This window comes from Stenella coeruleoalba, assembly GCF_951394435.1.
Source record: "Stenella coeruleoalba genome assembly, chromosome: X".
Classification (NCBI taxonomy): domain Eukaryota; kingdom Metazoa; phylum Chordata; class Mammalia; order Artiodactyla; family Delphinidae; genus Stenella; species Stenella coeruleoalba.
Window position 1 is genome coordinate 56,491,959 of NC_137152.1, and position 16,240 is coordinate 56,508,198.

General features: G+C 44.0%; 2 protein-coding genes across 2 annotated transcripts; one reads left to right on the top strand and one right to left on the bottom strand.

Moving 5' to 3' along the window:
- Window positions 1-2,978: 2,978 nt before the first annotated feature.
- RPS4X (ribosomal protein S4 X-linked) lies at window positions 2,979-8,886 on the bottom strand. Its single transcript, XM_079911425.1, has 7 exons — window positions 8,812-8,886; window positions 7,771-7,848; window positions 6,824-7,004; window positions 6,355-6,452; window positions 4,802-4,973; window positions 3,716-3,873; window positions 2,979-3,157 (listed from the first exon to the last, which is right to left on the bottom strand). The coding sequence occupies exons 1-7, from the start codon at window positions 8,812-8,814 to the stop codon at window positions 3,056-3,058; spliced, it is 792 nt and encodes a 263-aa protein (XP_079767551.1). The 5' UTR covers window positions 8,815-8,886; the 3' UTR covers window positions 2,979-3,055.
- A 6,483-nt stretch (window positions 8,887-15,369) lies between these two features.
- On the top strand, window positions 15,370-15,861 carry LOC307180348 (reactive oxygen species modulator 1-like). Its single transcript, XM_079910547.1, has one exon. It carries the CDS (start codon window positions 15,557-15,559, stop codon window positions 15,794-15,796), a length of 240 nt encoding a protein of 79 aa, XP_079766673.1. The 5' UTR covers window positions 15,370-15,556; the 3' UTR covers window positions 15,797-15,861.
- The last annotated feature ends 379 nt before the right edge of the window (window positions 15,862-16,240 follow it).

The following is a 16,240-nucleotide window of genomic DNA, read 5'->3' on the forward strand; positions in this document are numbered from 1 at the left end:
GAGCAACTAAACCCATGCCCCACAACTACTGAGCCCACGTGCTGCAACTACTGAAGCCCGTGCTCCGCAACAAGAGAAGCCACCACAATGAGAAGCCCGTGCTCCGCAATGAAGAGTAGCCCCTGCTTGCCGCAACCAGAGAAACCCCGTGCACAGCAATGAAGATCCAATGCAGTCAAAAAAAAAAAAAAAAGAAAAAGAAAAAAAGAAACATATACAGAAGTGTTGTGACTGGTGTAATGAACCCCATGTACTCATCACCCAGCTTCAACATTATCAGTACATGGTCAATCCTGTTTGATATTCCTCACCCACTAGATTATTTTAAAGCAAATTCCAGATTGCTTGTCATTTCTTCTGCAAACCCTTCATTATGTGTCACAGAAAGATAAGGACTCTTTATGATTATCATGTAAAAAATGACCAGTAATTCCTAAATATCACCCAATGTGGACTCTGGATATATTTTGAAGGTAGAACCAACAGAATTTTCTAATAAAATTATGTGTGGAACATAAGAAAAGTAGAATCAAGGACAAGTCCAAAGTGTTTGACTTGAGTAGCTGGTAAGACAGAATTTGCTGTGAAAAGAGATGGCAAAGACTTTGTATAGAGCTGATTGGCATGAGTCAGGGGGCAGAGGGGTGGTTATGGCCCTTTTTTAACATCTGGTTTAGAAACAACACAGGATTTGGATCTCAAAGAATCAAGAGGGCTCTTGTAGAACTATAAGGTTCTACACAAGTCCTAGCTGTTTGTATTCTCGTTCTCATTCAAACCTGTGCTGTGCTGCCCTGAGTGGAGCATGAGGCCCAGCCTGCTAAAGGAACAAGGGAAGTAAACCAAACCCAATAAAGTTCTGCTTGCTTCAGTCAGTTTTATCTTGGGACCATTTTTCTGCCTTTCTGCTGAGATGATCTCTAAGATTCCCTCTAGCTCTAAGATTTTATGAATCAAACTGGAAGCCTTCTTAAGCCTACAAAGACTCAAGCCATATATTTGGAAACTGTAGCTCATTCTAATGATACAGGCTGCTTTCGCTAAGTCCACCGATACAACTTGGTATGAGGATGGAAATCTTCACCCACATTGGGACTAGTTCCTTAAAAAAAAAAAATCCGCATGCTAGCTTAAGAAATAACCAAAATAAACTTAAAATGTTTAAAAAATTCTGGTGATGTGAAGAGAATGCAGCCAAATACACCAATTCCGCATTTGGAAAAGATGGCTGGCCAGTCAGCATCTAGGAAACCACTGCACTTGTGGAAAGAACCAACTTGGAGGCCTTTCATCCCCCATATTTGCTTTGGTTCCTTAGCTAAAATTCAAATCATTTACATCATCTGCTGAGACTCAGGACAAACCTAGAAAGTGCAAAAGAATCCACCAGCATTCAGTGACCCCTGCCCTCTAGCCTTTCAGTCTTCCCTGCCTGTTTCTCAAGGGGCACCATAAAGATTACTTCTGATCTGGCCCCTCATCGTAATTACCTTTCTGGATAAGCTCCACTCCTGGCAAGAGAATTAGGCTGAAATAACGTGTCTGGCACTTCCATACCCCTCTCCCACTGGATTTGGCTGGACCCAGTTCTGCAGAAATTCCCTTTCTCCTGCTTAAGCAGCAGTCCTGTGGCCCCAGCCAATTGTGCTTTAGTCTGCAATATGGAAGGCAGAGATGCCCTGTGGTGTCAAACCTGGGCTTGGGAGACACCTGGGCATGCATCCTACTTTTGCTGACTAGTTTGTATGTTGCTCAGTTCTTTGGCAAGACTAGTATTCTACTGCTTGACTCCAAGCCCAGGACGCAGCCAGGAGTGGAGATGCTGTCCCAAGCCACAGCTCAACAGGCTTCCTCATCCACTGGACCACAGGCCTGGGCACCAGAGATGACCATTAGACATGCCCAGTTAAATATGCAATGATTTCACAGGTTCATCATGCCTCAGATGGAGGAAGACGTCCAAAACAACGGTTTTTCACTCCAAATCCTGCCATGAGGGGCAAGGGAGATTAAGTGGTCTGCAATAAGATGTTAAATGAAGGTGATGATGAGATCTAGAGGGCAGTGGTTCTTAACACAGGGCAATTTTGCTCCCATGGGGGATCTGGCTATGGCTCAAGTCAGTTTCTGGTTATCACAACAGGGAAGAACAGAAGGGCATGCTGTTAACATCTGGTGGGTAGAGGCCAGAGATGCTGTTCAACATCCCACAATACACAGGGCAGCCACCCACAAGTTATCTGGCCCAATAGTATGAAGATTGAAAAGCCCTGCTATAGGAGGCCAAGGCGGTTTTGGTTCTCAGCTGGAAGACGCACATTGTAGGGTAACAGGAAGGAGAGCTGGTTGTTATCACACTGCAGGGTAACTGACACTGTTGTAAGAGACCCAGGGCTTAAAATGAGGAACAGATCTAAACAGCTGGCCCTTTGCATCAGGGGCACCTCTTCTTGAGACTGGCAAGCAAACATGGTTTTGCAGTCCTAAGGAATGGAACTGAGGACTGAATGCTGTGGCAGCTGGAGAATGATAGAGGACTAAGTCCAAGCAAGTGCACTGCTTTGCAACATCAGGAGCCCATAACTCTATACTGATCTGTATCCAAAGCTGGACACAGACGTGGGAAAAACAGATGAGCCAGGCTTGTGTATGCGTAGTGTAATGAAGACCAAAGAGGGCAATCATTTCTTTAAAAAAGGCTAAGAGAACAGGGTAAATGAGGTCCCAGCCAAGTAAGGGAGCTTGGCCTTATGGGCTTCCCTGGCTCTCTCCATTCTTCAGTTACTTGCTGCTCCTTCTTTGCCAAGTTTGATGTGTTCTCCCTCCCACCACCACCCAGGTCCGGCCTATAGGAGACACAGATTCACATCCCAGAATGCCCAAGCCTGCCTGAAAATTCAATCTACTTTTCATGTTATAAAGTAGAAAGGAAAATGTAAATCAAAGCAAACGAACAAACCCAAACCCAAACCACAACAAACACTAAAAAGGCTTTTAATTACGTAGCATTATTTCTAAGTACAGCCTTTCCCAATCACATCACTTAGAGATCATTTTATCCACTGCTCTGTTTGGCTGCCAGTCTCTTGTCTCTCTCCTCAGCAATGGTAAGGCGGATACCCTTTCCACGAGGAAGAGAGATCCATGGTTTGTTGCCCTGGAGGAGAAAACAAGGAGAATCAAAACCTGCTACACACCATCAACAGGTTGGCACATGCTACATTTGTCTTCTCATCTAGAGGAACAGAGAAGCCTGTCTGTGAAAACACTCAGCAACAGTCAGGCAGTCTTAAGACACTTTGATGCTGGTTTATCAGAAATACCCACTTTAAACTTGTTGCCCGTATCTGTAGATGCAAACTACAATACCCTTCATAATTAGTCTCAGAAGTACTGAAATAGTGCCCAAGGCCAAGCATTAGTTCCAAAAAGCACCCCCCCCCAACACAGGCACAAATGAAAGAACCTAACTATAAGGCATATTCATCCCATTACTGGCACTTTCCACCAACCCAGGTGTGAACTGGTCCGCCGCTGATTCTCTGACACTGAAAACGCACAGATCTGCCTCAGCCCTGTTGTGAGCCCTATCCCAGAGGAGGCTTTACACTAGGTTCAGCAGAGCCAGCAGGAGCCAGGCACTGCAATCCCAGCCAGTACCTGCATTGTACAGGTTTCTCTGGACTAGGCAGAAGACAGAGAGACCCAGACTTACTTTGCCAATAACGAAAATGTTGGAGAGCCGGGTGGCAAAGCTATTGCCGTTGGCATCTTTCACATGAACTACATCAAAAGAACCAGGATGTCTCTCCCGGTTAGTGATCACACCAATTCTTCCCAGGTTAGCACCTCCAGTCACCATGCACAGGTTACCTAGGCAGGAAGGAACAGACAATCTGCTCAGAGCAAGGAACCGTGCCTTGTGTAGTGAATGAGAGACAGGTCTGCAACAAAGTTAATCTTTTTTCCCCAGTTGAATTCACTTCCATGGATCTGTTACCCAAGCTAGAACTCTCAGGGGCCCTCTTTTAAGATTTCCCCTATCTTTCCTGTACAGCTAATAAATGTAATAAACTCCACTGCACCCACCTCACTAGGTCCTTACCATGTCTTGCCTGGACTACTGCTGTTCCTCCAAGACACAATTCTCTGCTACTGTTGTGAACAGATATGGGGGGTGATGACAGCATTACAAAGGGCTGTTATCTCAATTAAGTTTGTTCTGCTTTTTTGTTAGACTTCCCTGCCCAGCCCTCAAGCCACTTCCATGGATGGGGAGGCTTTTGAGATCTGGAGCAGGCCTGAGAACGTGTTATACAAGACCTCATCCCTGCCACACAGAATATTCTAAGCACTTGGATCCCTGAGGTAAAAATACCATACACCTGGGCATTGGAGCAGTTACCTGTTCACAGCTTCTCACAACTCCCCACTGAAAACATTCTTAGCTGACTTCCCTCCCCACAATTCAGAACATATTCCTCTCTCTAACCCCCATTGCCACCACAAAGCCATGCCGAAATGAGACACCATAAGGGTTTACAGATTCTCTGAACATTTCTTAAAACTAAGAGTTGCCTCCTTCCCAATCCGTTACTACATCAACAAAAGACATCTAGCTTTTGTTGCTAACTAGGCGCACATCAGAATCACCTCGAGCCCCCCAAACGCCAAACAAAACCCTGTACCCAGGCCCTGCGCAAGTCATAGGGCTTGATTAAATTAACTTAAAAATAAAAGTAAAGAACAGCTCTTATGTCTGGCCTTTAAAGAGAATGCTTAAGTAGCACAGCCTGCTTACCAGTGTCAAATTTGATGAAATCAGTAATCTTGCCAGTCTCCAAATCAATCTGAATGGTGTCATTCACCTTGATGAGGGGATCAGGGTAGCGGATGGTGCGAGCATCATGGGTCACCAGATGAGGGATTCCTTTTGTCCCCACAAAGATCTTTCTCACTTTGCATAACTTATACTGAAACACATGGGTTACCCACATTAGTCTAGCTCACATGCACTATGCTCCAGAGTACAGTTCTTTCAAAGCCACAAATCACCAGCTTAAAGGTGCAACCAGCAGCTGAAGGTACCAGCCCCCACACAGAACAGGCTGTTTCCTGAGCTGCAGCTGAATAATGGGGTCCCTGACTTTTCTTCCCACTCCCCCATAAATTCATCTTGCACACTGCCCCCCTTCTAGGTTAGCCTTCTTATTATGTATTTCCTCTGTAGTACTGCATCACCCCCAAGGTTAAAAGTTCAAAGCACTTAAGGCCTCACAACCTCAAACTCCCAGGTGGAGGGATGATCACCACCATTTCCTCCCTGCTCCAATGCAAATCACCTCCCCTTCCCCAGGCCGTTTAAGTCTCAAGGGGCATCTGAATTCTTCCCTCCAACTCACCCAGACAGCTAACAAGTGCCTCTTAATGGCTCCCTCTACATCACAATTGAGTTTTGTCTCACAAACTGCAATTGTATTACCAGTTCATCTAATCAACAATTTCACAAAGCATTTCACTCCAAGACATCCTTTAAGTAAATCAAATCACCTTGATGCCAATGGACGTGCCCTCCAGCCTGCTGGTAACAAGGTAGCTAAGGAAATTAGCTGATTCATCCAATTGAATTAACCTTCACTTACAGCCAATAATTCAAGAAGCCATGAACTTTTGCATAAAACCATCACAACAAACTGGATTAAATAATCAATGTCTGTAACCTTTTTTGAGTTACCTCAAACTAGTGCCCCGAGGGTTACTGGTCCCCTCCACTAATACCTTTCCCCTCCCCAGAGTAAAGCTAGACAAAGGGCCAGTAGGATTGAACTAGATATTGGTTTTCTGGCCCTTTATCCTTAAAGGACCCATACTTCAGATACTCAAACGTTCCTAGGAATCACTCTCCTTGCCTCAAAAAAAAGGCAAGCAGAAGTCACTGCTCAGCTAGAATTCGTTTCTGCCATAAAAAGCACTCTGTTGGGGCTTCCCTGGTGGCGTAGTGGTTGAGAGTCCGCCTGCCTATGCAGGGGACACGGGTTCATGTCCCGGTCCGGGAAGATCCCACATGCCGCAGAGCAGCTGGGCCCGTGAGCCATGGCCGCTGAGCCTGCGCGCGTCTGGAGCCTGTGCTCCGCAACGGGAGAGTGCGAGGCCCGCGTACCGCAAAAAAAAAAAAAAAAAAAAAAAAAAAAAAGCACTCTGTTGAGGATGTTAACTTGACTGGCTGTTTCTAGGTATAAGATTATGAGTAATTCTAATCTACCTACCTCACCACAATGGATCGGTCCATGTACTTAATAACTTAGAATCAAGTACTTTTACTAAACGAAGGCCCAGCCTGCTTGCCACACTCACCTTGGCCTCCTCAGGTGTAATACGATGAACAGCAAAGCGACCCTTGGTGTCATAGATCAGACGAAAATTCTCTCCAGTCTTGTCAATGCTGATGACATCTGATATCAAATGGTAATAACTAAGGTTACTATAGTGACCCCCAGTAACCCCATGCTGAACAATACCCACACTATAAGGGGAAAAAAACCCCGTGTGCTTCCCATTTCGAATATTAACAAGGATTCCTAAGATCAATGATGGCTAGCTGATCTTTAATTTTCAAAACCCTGTTTTTATGACCCGTAAAATCTGAAGTGAATTGAAATTTGGTTTTGAGAAATGATTTATGATTTGCAGCCCTACAATATGGAAGTAAAACTCTTGAGAGGGAAAGTCATGCTTTATTTCTGAGACTGAAAAAGCCCACCACTTTAGAGAGGGAGATAAAAAAAAATCAAGGAGCACCAAGTGCCCACCATTAACCACTTACCCATAAAACCAGCAGGGTAGGTTATATCGGTGCGGACCTTGCCATCAATCTTAATGAAACGCTGCATGCAGATCTTCTTTACTTCATCTCCTGTTAGAGCATATTTAAGTCTGTTCCTTAGGAAAATAATTAGGGGGAGACATTCCCTCAGCTTGTGAGGACCGGTAGATGGACGAGGAGCCTGTAAAATGATTTTAAAAGTTATCTTAGGGCTTCCCTGGTGGCGCAGTGGTTGAGAGTCCGCCTGCCAATGAGCGGGACATGGGTTCGAGCCCTGGTCTGGGAGGATCCCATGTGCCGTGAAGCAACTGGGCCCGTGCACCACAGCTGCTGGGCCTGTGCTCTGGAGCCCACGAGCCACAACTATTGGGCCCGCGCTCTGCAACAAGAGAGGCCACCACAATGAGAGGCCCACGCACTGCAACCAAGAGTAGTCCCCGCTCGCTGCAACTAGAAAAAGCCCACGCACAGCCACGAAGACACAGTGCAGAAAAAAAAAAAAAGTTATCTTAAACTATTGGTGGGATTCACTCAAACTACCCCTCAAGTTCTGAGATTCACCAGACTATCACCCGCCCCCCCCCCAACTGGGGTAAACAAGAGGTATTCAAAGTGTGCAAAACTATTCCAGATCTTTAAAGTTTTACAGCATTTTCCTTTCAGAGGACCAGGCCCGTTAAGAACATTTGAGGTCCTGCATACATGTGGTATGTAGAAGAAATGAGGCACAGAATTATTAGGTAAGAGGTGGGGCACAGCTAGATAACACAGGGCCCTTAAGAAGAGAGTAACTCAGGATACAGTAATCAGGGATGCCTGACACATAAAGGAGCAGTATAGAGTGTGTCCCTTAAATACATCAATCATATCTGGATAAAACTGTAAAAGACACATCCCTTAAGATATTTACAACACAAAAAACATGCTTACAATATAATGATACTTACAAACACACCAGTCAGTTTATCCAGCATCCAATGCTTTGGAGCTGCTACGCGCTTCAGGTGCTTCTTGGGACCACGAGCCTGAAGGAGTTTTCGATTTTAATACTGTTAAACAGTTTCAGGTCTTTTCAAGAACAGTTTACACAACTACAACTATTCTCTAAAGACCAGCATCTGTTTCCTCTTCAGCAAAATGTGGACAATGTAAAAAGCACAGGGCCGTGATTAAAGGCGGAGAAGCAAATGTATACATAGCATACAGCAAAATACTGTAGGTTTCACAAACTGCAACCAGCATTCTCATTGTACAGAGAACGTTAACTGTCTTTAAAAACAATTTTTCCAATTATTTATGTTACCACTTAAAAGTGCATATGCTTCTAGAGGCTGTTTTTACTAGGACATTATGCTGGTGAAATAGCCAGGGGTTGGACCTCCTGGCACACAGCCAGCCAGCAACAGAATCTGTGCTTCTACTTATCAAACAGACAATTTCTCGAAATATGTCAGGTTTTAAAGTGTTAGATGCGAGACTTAATCTGACCTCAGCACAACCACGTGCAAACAGTGGCTTACTCAAACTCTAAAGGTGAGATCACTTTTCACCTTAAAATGCAGAAGGAAACCTTTTTAATGCCGTATACAGAGGCTTACTGGCCACACTACGTAAAGTCAGGCCGTGCCAAAAACACGACGGAAAAACTCTCCACCCTCCCCGGGCCCGACGTCTGTCCTCTGGGCCCACCCGGGGCTCCAGCCTGGTAAGCAAGACGCTCCTCCCAGGGCCGCATGATGCGTGATCGGGTGTGGCCGGCCGGGAGTCCGAGGCCTTCTCGCCAGCCGAACCGATCATCCCCCAACCACCCATCGCCAACAGCCGGTGTTCGCCCTAGCCCTCGAGCACCCCTGGGCCCACCCCACCAATCGCCCTCCCTTCGCCTCCGCCTGACCACCCCCTGTGGGAGCCCCGCAGCCCCTGGTAGCCCCAGCCCTTGGTGGATGGAGGCTGATGAGTCCCAAGAGCTCGCAAAGAAGCTGCCTTACCATATCTGCGCTAGGCACGGAAAGAGGCCCACCTACTTCCGGAGCGCCGAGAAAAGAGGTTGCACGGCTGCGCGCGCCGGGGCTTCGGACGCTCCGCCCAGCTCCGCCTAGCTCCGCCTTTTCGCGGCGCGCGGGGACGCTATCTTGCCACCTGCTGGTGGGAGGTCAGAGGTCCGGGGCTTGGGAACGGCTGCCGAAAAAGGGGTGTCTCCCAAGGGCGAGTTCCTCCCTCCCTTTCCGCCCTCCCCCGTCCAGTGTTTCCCGAGCGCCTCTGGGGCGCCTGATTCTGTGTGAGGTGCTGGACAAACAAAGATGAGCTAGACAAGCTCCCTGTCTTTAAGGAGAGGGCAAAGTGAGGCTACTTAAGGTCCACATATACATGATCATATAATCAACAGAATACATTGACATGAATAAGGTCCTACTGTATAGCACAGGGAACTAAGTTCAATATCTTGTAACAAACTGTAACGGAAAAGAATCTGAAAAGGAATATACATATATATATATATATATATATATACACATATACATATATGTGTATGTATATATATATCTGAATCACTTTGCTGTACTCCAGAAACTAACACAATTTTGTAAATCTACTATGCTTCAAATAAATAAATAAAATTTAAAAAAGAATACATTGAAATGAATATCTAATACTATTTCTTAAACATATATCTTGTCTGCTTCTTCTTCCAAGTTCCTTCAAGCCAGTCAACCTGCCCATACTGTAAATTGGGAAGAATCAATATTTTTTTCTCTCCCTTCTCTGCAGATTACCGAGGGGGTGGAGTGTAAGGGGTGGGAGGGTAGGATCTCTGCTTGAACTCTGCCCCTCGATTTCTGTACAACGCATTTAGCACTTACCATAAAGTCTCAGGGACGAGAGGGAACATTAGAGACCATCCAGTTATCTAACTAAAACTTAGATCCGATCCTGTGATTTCCCTACTTTGAAACTGCCCTTGGGCCTCCTGCCTAGCCCCTCAGGTCCCTCTGCCCGTCACCTCCTGTCTCCTGCACCCAGACACCCATTGCTCCCTTACCCTATCCCAAACCTCAAAGCTTAAGCCACTCCAAGGTATTACTGCTCTGACAAAGCCGCCTCTTTCAAGCCTCCTGCCTGTGGACCCGATGATCCCTCAGCTTGGAACTGCCATGAATAGCCCAACCCCCTTCCTGGGCACCTAATCCCACTTGTCAGCCTTGGAGATGCATACAGCTCAGGTCCCTCTGGCTCTGTGAGCCCCGGTCCCCTCAGGCAGGGTGAATCCCACATTCTTCTGTCCCAGAGCCCTCAGTTCAAACTCCTCGTCTGTCCTCCACTAGACTGTGAGTATCTCCATGAAAGAGCCTGCCTAATTCACCTTTGCCACCTAACAGAGAGCTTAGCGCTATGTCCAGCATAGCGCTGGTAAATACTTGTTGAATGAACAAACTGAGTCAACATCCCACTCATTGTGCCAAGTCTCACTGTACTATCCCTGAGAGCATCCAGCCTCTGCCTGACCTCCTCCCACCATGGGTCAAGCTCCTAACCGAGGAGGTTCCATTTTACATGTCTCTGTCTCTGCCCTCCACTTCATCCCCCAGCAGTCTGCAGAGGAGCAAGAGAGAAAAAAATGGTTGGCTCTTTTCAATCAGACAGTATTCACTAGGAGGGCAGGGACTCCTCTTTGTCTAAAACTAGATCCATAGTAAAGCATGCTATAGATGATTATTAGCAAGAAGGGGCAATTGATTGGAGGTGGGGATTAGAGAGAGAGAAGATGATGAGACAATTAGAAGGTGCATTTTGAGGTATTCAGTCTGAGGGCATTGGGAAGATGGTGGTGCAGCCAACAGATATGATGGGGGTTCACTTGGGAGTGAGGAAAGACCATGGGACTTCCAGCTTGAGAGGATAGGAAAAATGTCTGGTTAGAGCTGAAGATCTTACTTAAGATCACGCAGTTAGCTGGGAGTGGGGGATGGGGTAGGGAGGCTGGTCTCTTGCCTCCCAGGTCAGTGGTTGGTTTGTTTTTGTACCACAGCTTGTCAAAGGACTTGACGGAATCAAAGCATTTTCAGTATATTTTTTTCTCTGTCAATTTGTATTTATGGACAAATGACATTCTAACAACAATAAAGGGAATTGGGAAAGAGCTAAGAAAATCACAAAACAGTACATCCCCAAACACCCTAAACACATCATCTGTATTCATTTGTTCCTGTTCCTGTTCTCATTCTGATCAGTTTGTGTGCATGCATACTTTTACATAATTTTAGGCCTAGCGTACAGACTATTTTGTATTCTGCTTTTATTATATTATAAAAACTTTCTGAGTTGCTACATAATCTTCATAATGAGTATTTTAACAGCTGCATCATATTCCATTAAATGGATATCCCATAATTAATAAAAGTTCTTTATTGTTGAACATTTAGTTTTTTGTACCTTTTCTTTATTATGAATGTTGCTACAGAGAACAGTTTCCTTTATATGGCTTTTTCCTTCAGTGGAATGATTACCTTAGAATAAAACCATTCCTTCACCCAACATTTATTGAGTGCCTACTCTGTGTCAAGCTCTGTATTATGAGCCAGGGAAATAGAGATAATTAAGATCTAGTTCCTGCTCTCAAGGAATTCACATTACAATGGGAGAGGCAGGCTGGGAGGAGGGGACGGAAAGCCAGGAGAAGATCTTCAGAGGAAAGATGGTGGCGAGGCAGTTTGGAACACGAAGGGCTGTTAAAGCTTAAGAATTTGGACTTTAACCTGTAGGTAGACAATGGGGAGCCGCTGAAAGATTTTAAAGAGGACGGGATCAGCTTTGTGTTTTAGAAAGATAACTCTGACTTCTCCTTGTAGAATGGTTTGAAGGAAGTGTGAGTGGCTTGGAGGAGATGGGCCAGGGCTGTTTCAACAACACAAGCAAGAAACAGAAGGGTGGGACCCAGGTCTGTGATTGTGGGGAGGAGGAGGAGGGGGCGGGGAAATTCAAAAGACATTGCAGATGGAGTATTGGCAGGATCTGACTGGGAAATGACGTTTGTGCAGGGGTGAGGGACAAGGAGGTAATTAGGATGATTCCCAGGTTTCTGGCTTGGTGACTCAGTGGTACATTCACTGGGAACTACTGAGGGGGAGGGGGCACCAGCTGGGGATGTTTTATAGACACAAGTCTGAGCTCAGGTATATGGTCTGGGCTGGAGACTCCCGTTTGGGAGAACTGGTACATCTGTGCTTAGTCCATGGGAGTGGTTGGCAGTAGCTGTTGGAAAGGCAGCACTGTGTTAAGAGTCTGAACACTTTGATAGTGGTGTATGTGTATTGCCAAAAACCTTCCTCAGAGCATCCTTGCAGTTTTACTATACTCGTGTCAGCCTGGTAATCACTTACTTTTAACTTTTACTAATGTAATTATTTTAATTTGCACTTCAAAAAATCACTAGTGAGGTTAAACATTTTGCCATACACTTCTTTACTCGTTCCATTACCCCTTGTGTGAAGTATCTCTGCCCATTAATCTTTGGGGGACGTGTTTTTTAAAAAATATTTATGTATTTATTTGGCTGCACTGTGTCTTAGTTGTGGCATGTGGGATCTTTAGTTGCGGCATGTGGGATCTTTAGATGTGGCATGTGGGATGGAACCCAGGCCCCCTGCATTGGAAGCTTGGAGTCTTAACCACTGGACCACCAGGGAAGTCCCTGAGGGATGTGTTTTTCTGATCAATTTGCATGAGTGCTTTATAGAGCACAGAAATTCATCTTTTGTCATATTTGAGGCAGATATTTTTACCAATTAGTTACTTTCCTTTTGCTTATATTTTTCTATGTACAAAGTTTCAAAATTTTATATAGCCAGATCTGTTGATCTTTTCTCTTGTAATTTCTTCTCGTCATTTCAAAGCTTAGAAGGTTACCCTCAGTTCAAAGATCTGCTAAATACTCAATTCTATTTAATAACATGTATTTAATTCTTTATCAACTTGGGGTTGATAAAGATAAATAGAATAAAAGATAAACTGAAAAAAATCTAGTTTTTCCCCAAATGCTGAATCAATTTTCTCACTGTAATCTATTGAATGATCTTTGTTTTCTCTGTTGTTTTGTAAGAACTGCTTTAGCATTTCATAAATGAAATCATGTAGTGCATGGTGAGTAGGGAACTGAGATGTACATCCCCAGCATCCTGTCCCAGATTGCCAGAGGGATGTTATGTGTATGAGTGGTTCACGTTCATAAGTCACACCAAGAGTGGAGCGGTCCAAGCCCTTCACTCTCCATCTTAAAGAGTAACGTTTCATGCCTCAGATCCCCTGATCAACTTACTGTCAGCAATCGATGAACCAGCACAGACTTCTCCTCACTTTCTCACATTGCTGCGAGACAGTGAGGCAGAATGGAAAGAGCACAGTTTAAATCTATCTCTGTGTGCCCTTGAGCAAATGGCTTAATCTCTCTGAACCACAGATGCCTTATCTGGAAAATAGGGATAACCATACTTACTTCTCAGTTTGTTGTAAGAATCAGAGATGATGTATCAAATGCATAGAACATAGTGACTCAGTCAATGAATTAGTGCTCCAATTCCCTCCTGACCACTTCTGGCTACTTCCTTCTGAAACTTATTTTTTTTCAACAGCTTTATTGAGGAATAATTGACATACAATAAATGGTACATATTTAAAGTATACAGTTTGACAAATTTTGATGTGCGTATACACCCAATGCAACCATCATCACAACTAAGATAGTGAAATTCCATCAGCCCCAAGTTTCCTCACGTCTCATTGTAACCCCTCACTCCAGCTCCTCCCCCTGCACTCCCAGGCAACTGCTGATCTGCTTTCTGTCACTATTGATTAATTTGCATTTTCTAGAATTTTGCATAAATGGAAATCTTCTAGTCTGTACTCTATTTTTTTTGTCTAGCATCTTTTTTATTTATTATTATTTATTATTTTTATTTTTTTGCCGTACGCGGGCCTCTCACTGTTGTGGCCTCTCCTGCTACGGAGCACAGGCTCTGGATGCGCAGGTTCAGCGGCCATGGCTCACGGGCCCAGCCGCTCCGCGGCATGTGGGATCCTCCCAGACCGGGGCACGAATCCGTGTCCCCTGCATCGGCAGGCGGACTCTCAACCACTGTGCCACCAGGGAAGCCCTGTCTAGCATCTTTCACTCAGCATAATTATTTTGAAATTCATCCATGTTGTTGCATGCATCAATAGTTTATTCTTTTTATTGCTGAATAGTACCTCATTGTATATGTCATATAGTACATTTATGTATATATACATATACACACGGATATATTTGTGTATACCACAATTAATTTATCCATTCACCTTTGGATAGACATTTGGGTTGTTCCCAGTTTGGGGCAATTACAGATAAAGCTGCTATGAACATTTCTATACAAGTCTTTTTATGAACAAATGTTTTTATTTCTCTTGGTGAATACCTACAGGTGGAATGGCTAGGTCATATGGTAGATGTACGTTTAACTTTTTGAAAAAATTGCCAAACTGTTTTCCAAAGAGGTTTATTATTTTACATTCCCATTAACAGTGTTTCAGTTACTCCATATCCTCACCAACATATGTTAAGATCAGTCTTTAATTTATTTTTTTTATTGGGGTAAACTATACATAAGATTTACCACCTTGACCATTTTAAAATGTACTTTTAGGGGACTTCCCTGGTGGTCTAGTTGTTAAGACTCCATGCTTCTACTGCAGGGGGCATGGGTTTGATCTCTGGTCAGGGAACTAAGATCCCGCATGCTGCTCAGCGCGCGGTGAAAACATAAAAACAAACAAACAAAAATAAAATGTACATTTAAGTGGTATTAAATACATTCACATCGAAAAGATACATGCACCCCAATGTTCACAGCAGCACTATTTACAATAGCCAAGACATGGAAGCAACCTAAATGTCCATCAACAGATGAATGGATAAAGAAGATGTGGTACATATAGACAATGTAATATTACTCACCTATAAAAAAAAGTATGAAATAATAGCATTTGCAGCAACATGGATGGACCTAGATAGAGATTATCATACTAAGTGCAGTAAGTCAGACAGAGAAAGTCAACTATCATATCATATCACTTATATGTGGAATCTAAAATATGATACAAATGAACTTATTTCTGAAACAGAAACAGACTCAGAGACATTAAAAGGAAACTTATGGTTACCAAAGGGGAAAAGTGGGAGGAGGGATAAATTAGGAGTTTGGGATTAGCAGATACAAACTACTATATATAAAATAGATAAACAACAAGGTCCTATTGTATAGCACAGGGAAATATATTCAAAATCTTGTAATAACCTATAATGGAAAAGAATATGAAAAGGAATATATATATATATATAACTGAATCACTTTACTGTACACCAGAAACTAACACAACATTGTAAATCAACTATACTTGAATAGGTTTTTTAAAAAAATACATTCACCATGTTGTGAAATCATCACCATTATTCATTTTCAGAACCTTTTCATCTTTCCAAACAGAAACTCTGTACCCCTTAAGCAGTAGTTCCCCTTTCCCCCCTTCTCCTAAACTCCTTGTAACCTCTATTCTACTTTTTCTATGTGAATCTGCCTATTCTAAGTATCTTATATAAGTGGAATCATAAAATATTTGTCCTTTTGTATCTGGCTTATTTCACTTAGCATAAAGTTTTCAAGGTTCGAGACGTAGAGCTGAGCGACTGAGGCCACGAACAAGATGCCGGTGGCCGTGGGCCCCTATGGACAGTCACAGCCAAGCTGCTTCGACCGCGTGAAGATGGGCTTTGTGATGGGTTGTGCCGTGGGCATGGCAGCCGGGGCGCTCTTCGGCACCTTTTCCTGTCTCAGGATCAGAATGCGGGGTCGGGAGCTGATGGGCGGCATCGGGAAAACCATGATGCAGAGTGGCGGCACCTTTGGCACATTCATGGCCATTGGGATGGGCATCCGGTGCTAATCAGGGCAGTGGTTGCCCACAACATCCACCCCCTCCCATCATTCCCAGCCCATGTACTATAATAAAACAAGTCTGAGTATTCTGGAAAAAAAAAAAAAAAGTTTTCAAGGTTCATCCGTATTGTAGCATGTTTCAGAATTTCACTGCTTTTTTTCTTTTACATCTTTATTGGAGTATAATTGCTTCACAATGGTGCGTTAGTTTCTGCTTTATAACAAAGTGAATCAGTTATACATATACACATGTTCCCATATCTCTTCCCTCTTGCGTCTCCCTCCCTCCCACCCTCCCTATCCCACATTCACTGCTTTTTAAGTTTGAATAATATTCCATTGCTTGTATACACTGCAGTTTGTCCATTCTCTGTTGATGGACACGGATTGTTTCCACCTTTTGGATATTATGAATACTGCTGCAATAAACATTGGTGTACAAGTATCTGAG

What these genes read in the sequence shown, in the direction of transcription:
- RPS4X (XM_079911425.1), bottom strand. An exon ending in ATAAACTGACTGGTGTGTTT is followed by an intron (nt 7,005 to 7,770) that starts GTAAGTATCATT and finishes ATCATTTTACAG; the next exon opens with GCTCCTCGTCCATCTACCGG. An exon ending in CTACCCTGCTGGTTTTATGG is followed by an intron (nt 6,453 to 6,823) that starts GTAAGTGGTTAA and finishes ATTTGATATCAG; the next exon opens with ATGTCATCAGCATTGACAAG.
- LOC307180348 (XM_079910547.1), top strand. Translation starts at nt 15,557, where the DNA reads ATGCCGGTGGCCGTGGGCCCCTATGGACAGTCACAGCCAAGCTGCTTC.